Source organism: Maylandia zebra, linkage group LG15 (genome assembly GCF_041146795.1).
Source record: "Maylandia zebra isolate NMK-2024a linkage group LG15, Mzebra_GT3a, whole genome shotgun sequence".
NCBI classification, from domain to species: Eukaryota; Metazoa; Chordata; class Actinopteri; order Cichliformes; family Cichlidae; genus Maylandia; species Maylandia zebra.
The window spans coordinates 2,649,277-2,667,148 of NC_135181.1; the positions used below are offsets into that span (position 1 = coordinate 2,649,277).

A 17,872-nucleotide genomic window follows, 5' to 3' on the forward strand; every position below is an offset into this window, starting at 1 on the left:
GGATATTACTCGTATTCGTCTGCAAATCCGTAAGCTGTCAAGACTTTGAGCGCTGACAAAACTGAGCCTTCCAAGTGTCTGCCTGTCACTGTAATCCCTAATAACAGAGACCAAAAGAAAGAGCCATGTTTCCAATTTGTGCTCTGAGAAAAATCTTCCCCTCCATCCTCTTCTTCATTTTCCATCTCCTGTGCCCTTTCCGGGGTTTTTTCCCCTCTCGCTGGGCTTTACTCGAACAAATCATTAGTAACACATACTGCTGTTTTTCTCTGTGTGAGCCAGGCTAATTCTGAAACACTCATTATACCTTCTCTCTCTGCCTGCCTTTCTTCTGCCTCACACAGACCTTCTTCTTCCTCTTCAGGCCCTGACCTTCCTCCACGCCAGGCTGTGAGATAGATCACTGTAAAAGCCGCCTATCTCTGAGGGGTCACATGTGGTGAAGGACCTGCTTGGCAAGGGTCAAACCAGGGCCACAGACCGATCTCCGTCTAGGGACTAGCACTCAGAGTCTGATAAGAGGTCTGTTTCCCTGCCAAGAACCTGCTGACACTTTCAGCTTGGACACACTCATGTGTTCCTACTTTCCATGTTCCCCCCATGTGAGTTCTCCCTCATTGTTTGATATAGACTCTTTATGTGTTTTCCAATCTCTTTTTCACTGGGTGTCAGAACAGAGCAGCGGATGCTAGGAGCCCACTGCAGTGCATGGCAGGCGGAGAAAAAGAAAGAGGGAGGGAAGCAGATGCTTGTGACAGTGTGGGGGCGGTAATGAGGGTCCCTACGACGGGCAGACAATCAGTAAGGGCCGTGTACACAGCCCACTCGCGCACACACACATGTAGAACAGCGAGGGAGTAATGGGCTGGCAAAAGCCTGGGGCCAGTCTCACTGACACATACGCATTCACCACACACTACATGGTGAATAATAAAGAGGGAAACCACCACCATCACTGTCAGCCGCTCGCTGAGCAGAATAAAACCAGCCGAAAGTGTATTACCTGCACCATTTTTGTAAAATAATTATTTAGAACAAACAAACACCCCGGCCCGGCTGAGGTGAGTCAGCTCAGTGTGGAGCAACAGTAAACGGAAGACAGGGGAGGAGGGAGGACGTTCTGGCTCCCTCAGCCGTTCTGTCTCATGCCAGGACGGCACATATGACATCCCAGTGTGCTCCCCGAGCCTGCCTCTAATATGCACGCAAGGCCTTTCAAAAGCATTACCCGGGCGATGGGAGACACTTTTATCCTGGCAGACGTTTCAGTGAGAAGGAGGTTCGATTCACCGAAGCAAAGGCGGAGAGGAGGGAAAACAAACGGTACTTGCAGAGCGCGGGGTTCACGTTGCCGCAGAGACATTTCAAGAAGTGGGGCAGAGGAGAAGGCTGCGTGTTGAAGTGAACGAGGTTTGAAAATAGCCCGAGACAGAACAAAGACGGCACAGCTGCTAAAGTGAGCGTGCACAGAGCATGTAAATGCAAAACACCTAAACCCGAAGACACTCGGCTTAACCGTCGCAATGCAACCCTCGAGTCCGAGCCAGCAGCACGCCGGACAGCTGCAGCCGAGAAAGATTGATTACAATCAATTATGTCACCACAGGAAGTATTTGTTTGGCCGTTAAAGGCCAACTGATCAATGCGCTGAGCTAGATTTGGTTAAGATAGCTGTCAAGCAGAGAAAAGCGAGAGGGCGGTTAAACAAAATGATATATACAAAGGACCTCAGCAGCGTAATGTTGTGTCTGACGCGATGATTACTCTGCACTGCATCGTCGTGACCTTTGGAAATTGCTCGTTATATTGAAGCAGTGCTTTTTAGCAGAAAAGATTAACATTTCAAATTTGAACCGAGAGAGTACGTTTTTCGTCTGCGAGGCCCAGCTGGTATAAACATGCCAACTAACAGAGCAGTGTGCCTCTTTTTGCTTTGTAAAAACAGCGATAAACTTATGATGACCCCCTCCAGCCCCCTCTTTTTTCTTACTTCTTAAAAAGTTACCAAGACACTAATCATGGCTGAAAGAGCACACTGGCACCGCACTACCACCTAAAGTGGGTACATTTGTGTGTGTGTGTGTGTATTGCAGGGCCTTTAACCTGCTTGGACACTAACTCATGGCGACTTGTGTCACAGTGGGGACCTGGACTGCTTTTTCAAGGTGGCTTGGTTTCAAGGTGAAGATTAGAGATTGGTTTAGGGTTGAGCTTCAGGGTTAGGTGTTGAGTTATTATGGTTAACGTAAGGTAAGGGGCTCAAGTAATGCATAATGTCAATGAGTAAGCCCACATAGCAATGCAAGGTGTGTGTGTGTGCACATGTGTGTGTCTGTGTGTGTGTCAGCTCATAACTTGTATTTGTCATCTCAAGACTGACAGCAGTCACTCTGAGTTACTCTTAGCCACAGTGATGTATTTGACCCTGGTGTTTATCCTAGCCTCTCTCTCAAAGATGTGAAACCAGAGTGACACAGTTACAGACAAATACAGTACACACACACACACACACACACACACACACACACACACACACACACACTCTCAATAATACACATTTTCCTGTTCCCTCTGCTTGACGCCTGGGAGACAATTTGAAACGGTTGGTCCGTGGACGATCAGCTCTCTGCTGTAATTGGGTCCCTTGTCACCCAGCAAATTCATGTCAGCATTGGTCACATGGGATACTAATCTAAATGGCATCAGTGTCCTATTTGTGTGTGTGTGTGTGTGTGTGTGTGTGTGTGTGTGTGTGTGTGTGTGTGTGTGTGTGTGTGTGTGTGTGTGTGTGCGAGAGAGAAGAAGACCTATGGAAAGCAAGAAAGGTGCAGTAACTTTGAGGAGCAGAGGGTGCTTTCATATTATGTGCAGGGTTGTGACTGGGCTGTACTGTAGCAGGGCCCTGCTATGAATATGACAACTGCACACACAATGTGGTTTACTTATTTTCCATTAGTCCCTAAAACGTAAATACAGAGAAGGTAAAACACGGGCAAAGCTATGGCTGATCATTTTACTGCTACTTATTCTGTTCATCTTCTCTCTAAAAATTTCAACTCAATCATTTATTGTGTGATTTAGAATACACAGCCAGAACAGAAACTGGGCAACATTACAAGAGTTAGACATAATCAGATAAAAATTAAAAGTCATTTTCAACTAAAGTCTAAACATATATGAGTGCTAATTTGTTAACTAGCTTATTTTTGTTGTCTGCAAACTGTTGTCAGTGAATTCTAGTAACTCATACTCAATGTATTTCCAGTCCAAAGACAAAACTCAAGTCTGATTGTGGTCATATGCATGTTTGGAACCGCCGACATTCATCTGAATCCACATTTCCTTTGCTCTAGAGCAGCAGCCATACCTGAACAAGGTACATGAATTTAGATAATAAAGAATAAAAGGACAAGGACTTAGTATAGTATGTAAGAGTGCTGTTATGTGAAATTAATCAACAACCCTTGAGCAAATCAGGATTACTTATTCATCCAGGCCATTGTATAATGAATATAAATGATGACCTTTAGAGAGGAAGCTTTTTTCATGTCATGATTCCTAAAGCACGCTGAAGATGAGCCACTTTAGTGGAAATATATGAAAATATAAAAAGGTAATGTTTCATTACAGGAAAGATAACAGAAGCTTTACATGCCCAGAAATACATGCTCTAGCTCTTTTTTTTTCCTCCATACCAAAAACCAGTCTAGGATGACGGGGTTTCACACACCTAGACCCCTTCCTTTGACCATCTAACTCACACTCAACCCCAAAACACTGACCCTTCTATTAAAATGGAAATGCTCAGGGATGTTTGTGGGCAAGTCTTTAAAATGCTACCACAAAAAACATCCCTTCAGATAAAGTCACCTGGCCTCCAAATTCCCTCGTCTAATTCCCAAATCTACCCGATCTAAATGTACATCTACACGGTGCACGGGATCCACAATCCACAGATGCCCCAACCCGGCATCCAGAAGACCCAGAAGAACCACAGCCTTGTGTCTATCCTCCAAGGTGTCAACGGCGCTGCTGGCAGAAAGGGAACCTACATAGTTTAATATTGTGGCACCTCAGTGTAAAATCTACAGTGAAAAGTCTGTGAGTGCCATTTTTAGGGGTCTAAGTGAGGAACTGGGAAGCTGCTGACACAGTAATTGCTGACATCTAGCAAAGAGGCTGAGGAAAAGAGGAATAAAAAAAAAAAAAGCATAGGCAAAGACAGGACGAGAACTTGAGCTGAGAGCTTGATAATTATGAGGAGGTGAACATGAAGCACTAAGCATGTGGTATTTCTCAACTTTAAACTACTAAAGCAGTGTTTGGTCAGATGTCGGTTATAGAACATGAGTCATCCCCAGTTTGTGTGTGTGTGAGATTCAGATACCAAAAAGGAATATCCTCAATAAACTGAGTACCAGAAAGGAGTGCTAGAAATCCACATGATGAACACAACATAGCATCCAACAGGTGAATGAACCATCTCAATCTGCTTGATCTTATTTTTTGGAAAGGGCAAAGAGAAAGCATGCTGAAATACGAATCACTACAGTACAGTAATCCCATATCCTCTTTATTAATAATAAAAGAGAATTGTGTGGGTGTTCGACAACAAACCTGGGTCTTTTAAGGATTGGCTGCAAAACAATAAATAGATCTGAGTAGAAGTCATCACACTGCAGCCCCAGGGTCACATCAAATTTGAAAAGTTACACTCAAAGCAAAACTAACAGATGCTGATGCTGTTCGTGTGGGTGAGGACAACATAGGATGTCAGCCTGAGATCCTTTAGCCTTCTAATGCTTCCTATGTATAAGCCCACTACATTATGTATGTTTACAAAAATAGTGAAAGCCAAGGGAAACCAAGAAAGTGACATTTGTATGCTGCAAAACCCTGATTTTAACATATTACCAAGATAAGATAAGATGGCTAACTTGCTCTATTTCGAGGTAGGCCAGCTGAGAAATGAAGGATCTTTAATGTGCATTTTCAAGGCAATATGATGAGACCTCATGACCAAACATTACGTCTCAGTCACACTAGTGAAAATAGGACCTAGCAGCCTCTTTGTGATTGAAGGAGACAGAAAAATTAATGGCCCAAAGGTCTGAGTGACGAATTTCAATCGCAAGGCAGTTGCACAGGTTGCCAGGTGGGAGGCGACCTGCCACCAAACAGTTGTGGTCTGACTCAGGCTGACGGCAGTCACTCTCAAACAAACTGATGAAGGTCTGTAAACAGTTGTAATCTAATCTGCAAACATGTTGCAACCAATCAGAGTCAGTCTGTGCAACTTATCTGTGACGTGTCTCGTGACGCTAAACGCTCACAAACTAATAGCAGACAGACTTTGTCTAATTGCTACTTTATTGCCGTTGTGAAACATCAACTGCAACTGACTGCAAAGGGTCACAGACATGCTCTGCATCTTTAAAGCAAACCTGTTGCTACAGTTCATTACACATGCAATCATTATTACATGGTTGCAATCATTTTTGTGTGTGCTGCTGTGTGAAACACAGTTTTCCCTACTGTGATTAGCATAAAGGAGGCAATTTGCTAAAATGCAAAGAAATGCTTTGACAGTTTATATATTTCTTTTCTTATTGAATACATTTAGATCACAGTCTTTGTTGTTTCAGGGTCGTTAGACTGAGGTAAGTGCATCCCGTACATCCAGCTCTTCCTGTGCGTTGAACTCTTGCACACTCTGGAGAGTTTACTGTCAGTTCTTTGAAAATAAAAATGTCAGAGGTAATTGGTTTTTAAAATGCCTACTGTACCTGATGAAAACCATCAGTTTCGTCACATGGAAACTAAACGCCCTGGCCTTCTTCTCAAAGAACTGTATTCGCCATATGAGCGCCCTTCAGGGGTTCTTTTGTTGAGAGCTGTTAAATGGTTAAAATTAATGGCTGTAAGCTATCAGCCAGCGCAATTTGGCCAATTCTTTCTTGTTTTAGCTTGAAGGGCCAAACTGCTTCCTCCCACAATGATGCAATAACTAAGTGACCTCTCTATGGCAACTGAACTGACTGAATAACTGCCCTCTGGTTGAAATCGCTCCTTTCTAATTGCAAAACCAGGTGCTAAGAATTATTTGAAAGGGAGAGGACCTTGTAAACGCCTGTGTGCAAAGGTGTCAGTAGGAATCAGACATACAGTACGACTTATTTTCAAGTCTATCCAAGCCTGGTTTAAACCCAGTGTGACATACAGATCGACTCTGAGAAGAACAGAATCAGACTAATTCACCTTACTTGTTGATCCACAATCTGCTAAACTGGTGTTGTGAAGCCTCAGCAGCAGGGAGGAAAGAGGGTTATTGCAGACACTCGCTGCTGCAATTGAGTACAGAGTGGGGATGCTGTCGGCCAGTGACAAATAACTTGAATTTGTGTGGCCTTTCCAAACCATCCGCCACACTGCACAAGCATTTGTTGAGTGTAGCGAGGAAAGAAAGTGATGAGAAGCTTCCTATTGATCCTCCCCACTGTTAGGTAAACAAACAACTTCATCCGCAACCCCTTGTGACCACATACGTAAACTAAAGCCCACTAGGTATTTGTACAAAAACAGGACACATGGAAAAAGAAAATTTAGGAAGCCTGCCCAAAAACAGACAAATGCAGCAGTGAGAGAAAATGCAATCACGCTACCATCTGCAGTCCAGCCAAACACACTTAAGAGCTTAAATAATCATGGGAGTCAAATTAATGCCTTAATAGCCATAACAGCTGCAAAAGCAGTGAATAGAGGCTGTAAAATTTTGGTAAAGTAACAATCTGAATGATTAGTATTCATTAGGAGTTCATTAAGTGAAATTTTAAGCATTATTATAGCAGCTAAGAAATATTTGCTATGCAAAATTAGAGTGCAGTAACAACATCTTTAGCAGAGAATTAAGACAGCCTCAGAGAGCCTCAGACAGAGGAGAGCAGCAAAACAGCAGCAGCATACATGTCTATTTGTATGTGTGATAAGACCCCATTAAAATGATGCAAAACTTAAATAAATTTTAAAGCTAAGCTCGCTTCGTGTATGTTTGCTCCATGAGCAGTCTGTATTAGTGTGCATAAATCCATTCCTGTGACTACAAGCAAGATGGCGGAGTGCAGTCCTGTGCATTAAGCTAGTTGGCCGTTTATATGCACTCATTTAACTGAAGCTCTTTACTGCTGTTTTGCTGCTTGGTGAACAGCAGCGAAACATCCACATTTATCTTAGTGTTGTATATTTTGTTTATATATTTTATATGTGTGTGTTTGTGTATGTGTGCATGTGACAATGTGATGCAAATCTGAAATTAATACTCTAACTACAACAAAGCAAACATGCACCTTACACACCTGCAAAAGAAAAAAAATCTTCCCGATCGAAACCCTTCAGTTCAGGCTGTGTGTTCAAGGTATTGATTGGGTGATTTGTATGTGTTGCTGGTGCAGCTGAAATGTGTCTAAGAACATGTGTTGATGGATGTGTCTGTGGCTGGGCTCAGCCTGTGAGGGCTACAGGGTGGATGCTGGGAACGCTCTGACAGCCTCAAGGTTACCCGCCGTGCACCAAAACAGATGGATGCCCCTCATCGTAACTGTCTCTAATGTGCTCAACTCAATCATTCCCTCCCTCTCCCGTCCCATGCAACATCTCCCTCGTTCACTCATGGAAGCAGCTCGCAGAAAGCCCGAGCTGCACTGTGCATCCACAGCCAGCAGTCGAAATCGTGCTTTTGTTTGCCATGCTGGGAGAAATTCAACATCTTATCCTGGGTGCAGTAACCGAGATGTAACGCTACCACGCTATATGCTTGGCCTTTTTAGCGTGTACTAGCTTACTCTTCTGTCGGACTACAATTCTGTGCATTATGTAGTTTAGAAAAAGCATGAAAGCCAGCGAAAACAACTCCACCTCACCCCAAACCTCAGTCACACAACACTGACATACTCTCATATATATATGGCTAGTTAAGCATTTTCTAGTTCTTGGCCAGGGCTGGCATCAACGTCCCATCCACAGCACCGGTGAGCCATCTCTTTACTAGCTAGTAATTAATTTTGAAGCACATAAAGGCTGCAGTTTGCTTTTTTTGATACAAGACTCATTTTTAAATTCAGATTTTTTTGCTCAGATCTGATTTTTATCAATAATAAGCTGCCATGCAGGAGAAGCAAACGAGTATTTTTCTCAGCATTTTCAAGGCTTTCTTCTGTATAGAGGGATATATAAGTGGAAGCTACGAAGCTACAAGTGGCAGCACTGTAGCGTGAATTAAACTATTATTCATTAATTTAATGAATTAATTACATTTATTCCAGAACGTCGGGGGCTACTTTTAACTACATCTGCCATTGCCACTCTGCAAGATTCTCTCAAGAAGAGAGGAAGTGATGGAAAAGTCACGTTCTGACTTGAATGTTGAGACTGAGCTCGCGTTACACAGTAGCATAGCTGTATTGGATTTCTGAGATTACATGGAAGTGGCTGGAATGCCAATTAAAAAGATGATGTTTTTCTGGAATAAAAGCAGATGTAAATCACAGTTTTGCTGCAGTCTGGGTGGGATGTAGAGTGTGATAGACATACAGACGCTTGGTTGGTTTCATACTTTGCTGATGTGGCAAAAAAAAGTGACATTGACTTCTAGCAGTATAAACAATGTAAAAAGTAAAAAAAAAAAAAAAAAGATGCCAAGTCCCCAACTAACTTCCACAGGGCACCTTTAATGAGACCCAAGTTCTGTAGCCGGCCAAACAACGAGCTGAAGCAGCTAAATGGCACAGCTGAGCTAAGGGAAAGTGCACAATCAGGTGAAACTTTGTAGGCTTGTCATCACAAGCGTCACCTTTCACTTGACATTTGGAAGCTCTTTATGATAATTCTGCAAACAAAAAACAAAACAAGTAATGGTTCAGAGCCACAGCAATACTTTGTAAATGTATGAATATGGAAAAGTGCATATTTCTTCAACACATCCATTTACTGACACTCATGAGGATGAACATCTCCCACTGTTCTCCTCCATCTTTTTATCCATTCTCTTTCTTCTGCCCCCGGGGCGTTTAGGCTCCACGGCGTTGCATATATCCAATTATACCGCGGCTCTGAGCACGACGGTGACACATCGATTGACACGAGTGACATCCAGTCTTATCGCAGTGACACGATGCAGTGCTGGAGCAAGCATCATTAGCCTGATCAGCCAATAGCGGGGCAGCTCGTTAGACCTCCTCCGGGGCTGGACATGCAGTTCTGGTTCTAATACAGATATTATAGGACAAAGAAGCCGAGTGACAAAGTGATGGAGAGCGGAAAGGAGATTATAAACCTTGAAGGAGCAACTTTATGTTTGTGCACTCTTCTATATTTTTGTGTTTCAGGCAATTCCACTGGGCTGATGTCGGGCAATTACTTTTCCTCGAGCCACAGCTACACAACAACAACTTCCTTCAAAGCGGCATCTAAACCCCCCTCCCAAACCTCGATGATACTGCAGGCAGTCTTTAAGCCACCTGATTACATGGCTGCTGAATCACGTGAGCATTTCTAGCTAAAACGATTGCCTCAAATACTACGACAGTTTTTTTCCCAAAGTGTGCTTTTGGGATAGGTTGTGCCCTGAGGACAAATCATTCTCCGTAGAGCTCTTTTTGGCCCATTTTTGATCCACCTGTGGTATTTATAGGCAAATGTTCTCGTATTGCTATGCTCCACTTATAAGCCCTCTTTCACCAGAAAGGTGCTGTCAAACTCTGCATGAAAACACGGGCTTTTGTGAGATGAAGATGAAAGAAGGCGTGCTCGTTTCCACCTTTCCGATTCATCTTCAAATCGAATGCATTTGCTGGCTGAAATCGCTGTCCATGCATTATGATGTAAAGGTGCTACATCTGTGCCCAGCTGAAACCAAGCCAAGCTCCAACGGCTGTCGGAGGGCGCTGCATAACAAACCCTGCTCCACACCTGTTGGCCGGCCCCGGCCAGCTCGAGCTACTCAATCCTATTTACAGAGACAGCACGATAAAATATTAAATGCTCCGATGAAAATCCTTTCAATATTCACACGACGCTCTCACATATCTACAGATGGTATTTCCATGTGCGCACGTGGGTGTGTGTTGCACGTTCACCTGCTTTTTCATTCTAAAAACCCTTCATCACTTCATCATCGACGTCATATCAAAGTGAAAGGCTGCATTGTGTGGCCGCCCCCGTTTCCCCCCTACCCCTCGGGATTTAATACTGTTGAGCAGATACATCAGTAAATAGTGGGAAAATGCCGTGGTTATTGTGTATTCTCCACTCACTAGAACATTGTGAATGCAGGCAAATACATTGTGCCCCGACCTCTTTTGTTCCTCTGCTAAGCAAGCGGAGGAGAAATGAATACGTGGCAAACGCCATGATTATTTTCTTATAAATAGTGAACGAAGTAATAAAGCTGTTTTGTTGTCAATTGTGTAAGCAGTTAGGCAGATATGGTCGCAACCCTCTGTGCATGCCTTGGAAAAATAAATTAAGGACACTGGCTAAAAGCTGGAGCAGAGGGATTCTGAAGGAATCACAGCACTGACAGTGAAATTCATCACTAAATCTATCTGTGCAATTACTGATGTGAGCGTCAAACTGGCGAACAGTGCTCTGCTCCCTGTCTTCCGCCTCCTGCTCCCTCTTCCACTTCTCCTTTCTGTTTGTTTACCATGCCCCTGACAGTAGAACAATGCAGCGACCTTTGCAGAGATAATTCTATTACGTAAGTTGAGTAATTGCTCTGGATGTGGAAGAGGAGTGTCCGATTGCTCCTCTTGCTTGGCCCAAAGCTCTCATGTCCTTGGATTTAAATGAAACTCTGCGGCATTCACGGAACCAGACGTGGAGAGGGTCCGCTCCGAAAGCAGAGGAGAGCAGAGCGGAGCAGAAGAAGGGGAAAGGATGTGAGACGACAAGGAGATGGAAATGAGCACGACAAAAGCAGTGAGCCAGAACCCAGCAGGATAAACCCCCTCCAACCCCCCAACCATTTTTTAAAGCAGTGCTGGGCACAACATGTACCTACAGATTGTCCGAGAGGCTTTGAAAACAGCCTGCGAGGTTCAAAGAGCCCTCTGAATTTCCACAGTCACGTTCCCATAAGTGAAGGTGTGCAGTCACAATGTGCAGGCTGCAAGGGTACACAGGAATAAATGGAAGCAGTGTGGATAGCTCTCGCCTGCTGAGGCGCTTTTTTCCCCTTTATTTTTTTCATCTTTTCCACCACCTAGCGACCTGTTAGCTATGATGGAGAAGAGGGCACAGAGGCTCAGTGCTAACAATCGCAAATAGTGGCTTTATTGGCAGAAGTGTTCACTTTACTTTATTCAAGTTTCTTCATTTGGACAATGGGTAGAGATGAAGCCACAGAAACAGACAATTAATGATATTTGCTAGCAGCTATCTGCTGGAGAAAGAGAGATGGAGAGGCAGAGAGACCGAGGGAGAAGCTCCACTCCCACATTGTTAATTAGAAGATCTTTCTCCCTCTCTCACGCTGCGCTTGCTGAATAAAAGATGCCTGGAACACACATGCACGCACAAAGGCAAGGACTTAAGAAAATTGTTGGCAACATGCCTGTATTGTAATCACAAATTGTACATGTAATACACTGGATTCTTGCAATGTCCGGAAGATATTATTCATTCAGTGATCAATAACTACAGCCAGCGAGAGGGCTGTGGGTTGGTACAGTGGGATGTATAGAGAAAGAGAGAACGACAAGAGGCAAAGCAGCGGAGGAAAATAACAGGAAAACTGATTTCATGCTCGGGGGATTGCATCTCATTTTCTCCCAGCACAGGGAGACTGTGTGCGGTCCAGCTTGTGGATTTACTGCCACCTGGTGGTGCGTGACTACTCTGTAGGGGCTCCAGAAACCTCACAGGAAGCAAAGGCATCAGAGTGGACGTCGGAAGATTGGCTCAATCCGAGAAAAGTAAACGAGACCCTTTATCTCAGGCAGACGGAGTCATGCACACTTGTGCAATACGAGCACAACTCCAATGCACTGGAGTATTCCCGCAGCAGCGTGCCTGTTTGCCTGGCTTTCACCTCTCTTCATCTCCTTTCTGCCATAAACAAGTAAAGAGAAACTGCTCGAAAGAGTTACGCAAAGAAAGAAAATCAGCCACGAAATTCTCATTAAGACTAATACCGCACGGCTAAAAATACTATTACACGCTTGGACAGCCTAGTCAATATTAGTGCACATCTATTTCCAAAAGAAGCAGGCGAACCTAAACCTGCAGAGTCACAAAGATGTAAAATATGTCACCGTCAAAAGCGCCTGTGTCTCAAGAAGAATTACATCTTTGTTGATATGAAATCAATGAGACCTCCCTCTATGTCATCCCGGGCAGCGCCGGGGGGGAATTAATGAGGGCTTCTCATCACTAATTAACACATAAACACTCAGTTCCCATCACCGAGTGAGAGCTGAGGTCGGCTGTTTGGCCCCCGTGTGGAAAACACTGCGTCAGAGGATCGTGAAAGAGAGGGAAGTGAGAAGGAGAGAAGGAAAAAAAGCGAGAGAAAGAAATGTGGAACCGAGAGATATAAAGTCATACACAGCAGCCGGGCCTGACATCAGAAAGGTCTGGATGATTAGGGGATGCCAGCACTCACAGATAGCAGCTCTCCTAACAGCTTCCACCACCTCATTAGTCTGGCCCAGCAGCGCTGTGCCCCCACTATTAAACGCTAAATGAAAGACCGCCAACCGTGATTACTGCGGGGAAGTCCCTTGTCGTCATGGGGATAAGAGATCCCTTTTCTCCCTCACTTTCAGACACACACGCACACAAACTCGCAATTCGTCTTTAGCGAAAGCTATTTGAAGGACGCTTATGAAAAGGCGATTGAGGCAGAAGTGGATATTTTACACATCATCAGTTGCGGTCGGGCTAACTCCCGAGCCCGAACCGCGAAAGCTCACGACATCAAGCAAACCTGTTACGTCAAAGCACCTGCAACAAAGCAAAAAAATAGATGCCCTTAACAACTGCCGGCATCTCTCAGGTGCTTCATTTAAAGATCACAACACACTCTCAGCTCCGAATTCATGCAGCATTTTTAACAAAGCTTTAACTTAACAGGCCTGAATCAACGAGTCCTTGAGTCAAGGATGCGGCTCTCAGTGCTGCACACAGGACGGCGTGAGTTCATGAGTCGAGCCAGTTTTTAGCATGGAGAGTGTGAAATATAATAATGTGCATGTGCATAAGAATGTATAATGGTACGACTTATGAACTGTAACCTTGCAGTATTGTGCAGTTTTGTGCACCTCGTGCATCATGTGTTAAAGGAGGATTCCATCAACTTTGTGCTGCACCTCCACATGATAACACTGTTGTGGAGATGAGCTGGCTTTGAGCCTTCCATATTTTAATTTTCCTCAATCAACTGTCCTTCAAAGCCCATGAGGCATTGTCCTTTAAAGGCTTTCTACTTCTCTCTGGAGTCCCCCTTTAATGCACATGTAAGGCAAATGCAGAAAAATCTTAAAGCCAGCAGCACTCACGGTCGTTGCAGTAGGTCCCCGAGTAGGACGTCAACGAGCAGTCACAGGTGAAGTTCTCCCAATGTTGGATGCACACGCCCATGTTGGCGCATGAGTCCTCCTGGCAGGTGGTGCTGGGCCCTGAAAAAGGGTGAAAGGGGAGAAGAAACATAGAGAGAGAGAGATACCACAGGTGCACAGTCAAGCAACGATAAGATTGACCGCTGAGGCTAAACAATGCAGGACCCATGCAGAAGGAATGCACTCTAGAAAGACAGGTCTACACCATGTGGGCCTCGAAGAAAAAAACAAGGAGCAAACAGTGTCGTCACACGAGGCCTGACCTGCAGTGCGAATGCAGTTTAAAAAATACTGCCTGATGAATCCTGCTTCCTGCTGGGTAAAGCTGCTGTAGCACTGGGAAGGCGACGCACAGGCGCCAGGTTTTCGCAGCGTCGACTTCACGCTCTTTGAGCAGGGTTGGGGGGAACATCAGCATATACTCTCAGTTAATTACTGCAAAAAGTGCTGTAGAAGACGCCGCTTGCAGCGTGTGCGATGCACTCCGATTAGCACTTAAGACACGTTGCTGCAAATGACTTGGACCCCCGTCTGGGCTAATGTGATGACACTGTTAAGTTTCCTTCTTTTTGGTAGTGTGTGCGGGTGGACGCGCATGCACTTCATTTCATTCCAACATGTTTCCAAATAGTTTTATCAGAGTAAAACTCGCTGCATTCCCTCTATAAAACAGGCAAGACAAGACATAAACCTCCTAGCAGACGGCTCATGGATTCAAAACTGCATTTAACAATACCCACATTTAAAAAACAAACAGACAAAAAAAATGGCATTAAAAAAGCGAGCCCGGTCATTTCCTTGACAAATACTTGCGAGAGAATACACGGCGAACACTGGATACACTGGACAGACGGAATTCACGAAGAGAAAACGGAAAGAGTACTCGAGAACACGCAGTGCATATCCTCGTGTATGCACTTCAGTCAGACAGGAGTTGAGGAGGGTATTCAAAGTCAAACTGGATGTGTGTTTGCTATTCCTCTACACGCCACACATAGCTCTTACTTTTGAATACTTTTACTGAGAGGGAATGCAGATAAGGACAAGCGCACAGCATAGATAACGAGATAAACAACCCCCCCACCCCCACCCCGTGAGAGTCTAGACAGACAAAAGGGGGGGGAAAAAACTTGACAGTAACCCTTCTGATAACCGTAGAGAAACAAACAAAATTAAATAAAGCAAAAATGAAATAAACAGTCCAAATACATGGCAGACAAATGCAAGTAAACACAGTTTAAGAGCAGTTGTCTTGTGCAAGACAATGTGAAAAGAAGGAGAAGAAGACATCTGAGGTGGAATAAACAGAGCAAGTTTGCCAGCTGAAAGTGCATTTACTGTGTAATGGACAGTAACGGTGGTCAACCAGGCAACCCAGAGACCGCACGGGCACGAGCGGCTCATCAGCGCGAATCAAACACATCGGTGCTTGTTTTGTTAGAGATGGAGGATTTTGCTGAACTCCAGTGTTGTGGCAGCAGGCTGCTTCCTCTCTGGAAAAAAATAATAGCAACACTCATCTGGGTAAAGCAGCAGATGTGATGGATTTTTTATTTAAAAAAAAAAATGGAGACAGAAAGAGAGGTCTGATCCATCAGCGGCACACTGAGTGTTTAGATGTGCTGCGACAGCCTCTTTCTGCTGTCTGCGCCAGCCTGCAATGTGTCACAACTGGCATTTTTATTCAAGAACACAGCACTCCCACAAACTGTCTGCCTCTGCTTTTAACCAGACTTTTGGACCGTCGACACGAGTCCATCACTTATCTGACCCGATCTGTTTACTCCCTTTAATTACACGTGCGCTCCAAGTCGCTGCGCAACGTTATCAGATGTGTTCCTGAAAGAAGCCGAGTTTGCCAGTTTCTGCTACATATCTGATCAGATGTGGTTACAATCACACTGCTGCCGCGCTGTGGTATAAAAAAGTACAAATAATTTAAAAAGTAATAATTTAACACTTGCTTGATTACTCATTTTTGCCCTGCCAGCATTCTCTGTCTATTTTTTTCAGAGAGCAAGCCACCTCTGCAGCACACAAAGGGGTCCTTATTGCCATGGTGACACCCACGATGCATTGCACACAGCAGACTTTCAGGCGAGCAGGCCTCCGTGAGGCGGAGTTTAACCCTCTACCTTGCAGGTCGGCTTTGGTGAAACCAACTTTGTTAGCGCAGAAAGAAAAATAACAAACAGAACAGAGCAGAGCGGAAAACAAGAGTAGAGGTTAGTGGGGAGCAGCATCGTTAGTGTTCTTAAAACTTGTACAAGTTTGTTACTGTGGCAGCAGGCGAGGGGCGCTGACTGGTTTTTTTTAGTGAGGGCTGAGCTGCTTAAAAATAAAGGTGTTAAATTATACGAGTTCACCATAATGGCAGTGTTTGTTATCTTAATCTTCTGCTGCCCTCTAGAGGAAATGTGTTGTAACCTTTTCCATATGCATGAATAATCAATTCCATTTCAATACAGTTGAAGCATTAGCATGGGAAAATGTATTTATTAAGCACTCAATTTATAGATATAGGTCAAAAGAGCTATGGGTTGTTTTACTGTAAAAAATACAACCTTGGCAGCAGCTCGTTTATATTTTGTAACAGCAATACGTTAGTTTAGCCTTAGGACGTGAATTTTAGGAGGAAAAGTGCTCGGTTTAAATGAGTTACAATGTAAAGCAATCTAGAATTGTTCCTGAGGTTACAACATATTGTTATCATTAAATATACGAATGCAACACAAAAGCTCAGAAAGCTGATATTAGATAAACAGACTGACAAATTCTACTCCAAGTATTATCCTAAAATGTGACAAATACCTGGCAAAGGAAAGCAGAATGAGGATTAACGGTGCCAGCAAATGGCTTTAGGGGGGGCTACAGAAGAGCTCTCTAATTAGTCTAATAAATCTCACGCAGCAGGTCAGGAATCTCCTATGCTGTAGGCCATCTGTACCTTCACAGCCGCGCTCGATCTGCCCGCTGCGGAAAAGGGCGTCGCTGATGAGGTCTGGCAGACGGCCGTTGAGGTCAACCGAGGCCAGGCAGCCCTGGAAGCCCTCCCGAGAAACCACCAGCTTGGGGAGATTCTGATACATGTTAGGTCCCAAACCTCCAATAAACAGGTCGCCTGAAAATTGAGGAAAATATGCGATTACATCACTATTGTTTACTTTCTTGCCGAGAGGAAGAGTGGTACGATTTGTCATATAGTGTCACTATTTAGCTCCAGCCAGCAATTGTGGGCTGACTTTGTCTAAATGTAATGAAATACACATAAAATACTTGAAAAACATAATTTTTTTTAGCATATCCACAAGATATTCCAGGACGTTACTGGTGCAGGTTAAAAGAATAATCTGATATTGAACTGTTTTGATACAATTCATTTACAAACCTTTTTTGGATTAAAAGTAACTCTAGGTTCAGATAACCCCTGACTCATAGTATAGAGCAGCGGTCTCCAACCTTTTTTGTGCCACGGACCGGTTTATGCCCGACAATATTTTCATGGACCGGCCTTTAAGGTGTCGCGGATAAATACAACAAAATAAGACTTGTACCGGTACCGAAAAAAAGAAGATTTATTCATAACACACGTGAAAAGACCCAGGAAAACAGAGTAAACGATAAAAACGAAAACAAAATAACGCTGAAAACCGATAAAAACCCTGAAAACCAGACATTTCACACCTGAGCCTCAACTCTCGCAGCCCGGTACCAAACGACTCGCGGACTGGAACCGGTCCGAGGCCCGGGGGTTGGGGACCGCTGGTATAGTGTATATACTTATGTGAGTAAACTGTTCATTTGTGCTTTTATTTACTTGCTATTTACCTTAGATGAAGACATAATGTTATTTCAGGTGAAAAAGCTGATGAAAAGGTGAGATCAGGTACCTTTGAGGTCCAGATTCTTGGCTCCGTTGACATTCTGGGTGACTGACTTTGCGTCCACCTTGAGCGTGTGTGTGTTGGAAGCGTCTCGGGTAATGACCACATTGTGCCACTGGTTATCATTCAGTGGGTTGTCACTGTTTCCTTTCAGCAGACTGGGCCCATTTCCCAGGTCGAAGACATAGTGAATAAATCTGGCAGAGAAGAAGAAGGAGCAGATGAACACATCAGTATTTGGGGAGGGGGGTATTTTGTGTGTGCACTAGGTCTCTTTTTATCTTGCAATAGGGATTAAATTTTAATGGAAAAACTCTCACAATCACCTCACGTTGCTCTGACACTAATCGGAGTTAAACTGACAGAGAAAACAAT

The 17,872-nt window shown here is 44.1% G+C and overlaps 1 protein-coding gene across 21 annotated transcripts in view; it reads right to left on the reverse strand.

The window, feature by feature from the left end:
• Positions 1 to 17,872, reverse strand: part of nrxn3b (neurexin 3b) — a 328,662-nt gene that overhangs the window by 168,826 nt on the left and 141,964 nt on the right. For 11 of the 21 annotated variants that reach the window (XM_076873687.1, XM_076873683.1, XM_076873681.1 and 8 more), the window contains 4 exons: positions 17,504 to 17,694; positions 16,561 to 16,734; positions 15,749 to 15,775; positions 13,554 to 13,673 (listed from right to left, as the gene is read on the reverse strand). In XM_076873687.1, the coding sequence (XP_076729802.1) occupies positions 13,554 to 13,673; positions 15,749 to 15,775; positions 16,561 to 16,734; positions 17,504 to 17,694 (512 nt within the window). The remainder of the gene's footprint in view (positions 1 to 13,553; positions 13,674 to 15,748; positions 15,776 to 16,560; positions 16,735 to 17,503; positions 17,695 to 17,872) is intronic. The other 10 variants (XM_076873680.1, XM_076873682.1, XM_076873678.1 and 7 more) reach the window with 1 other exon arrangement.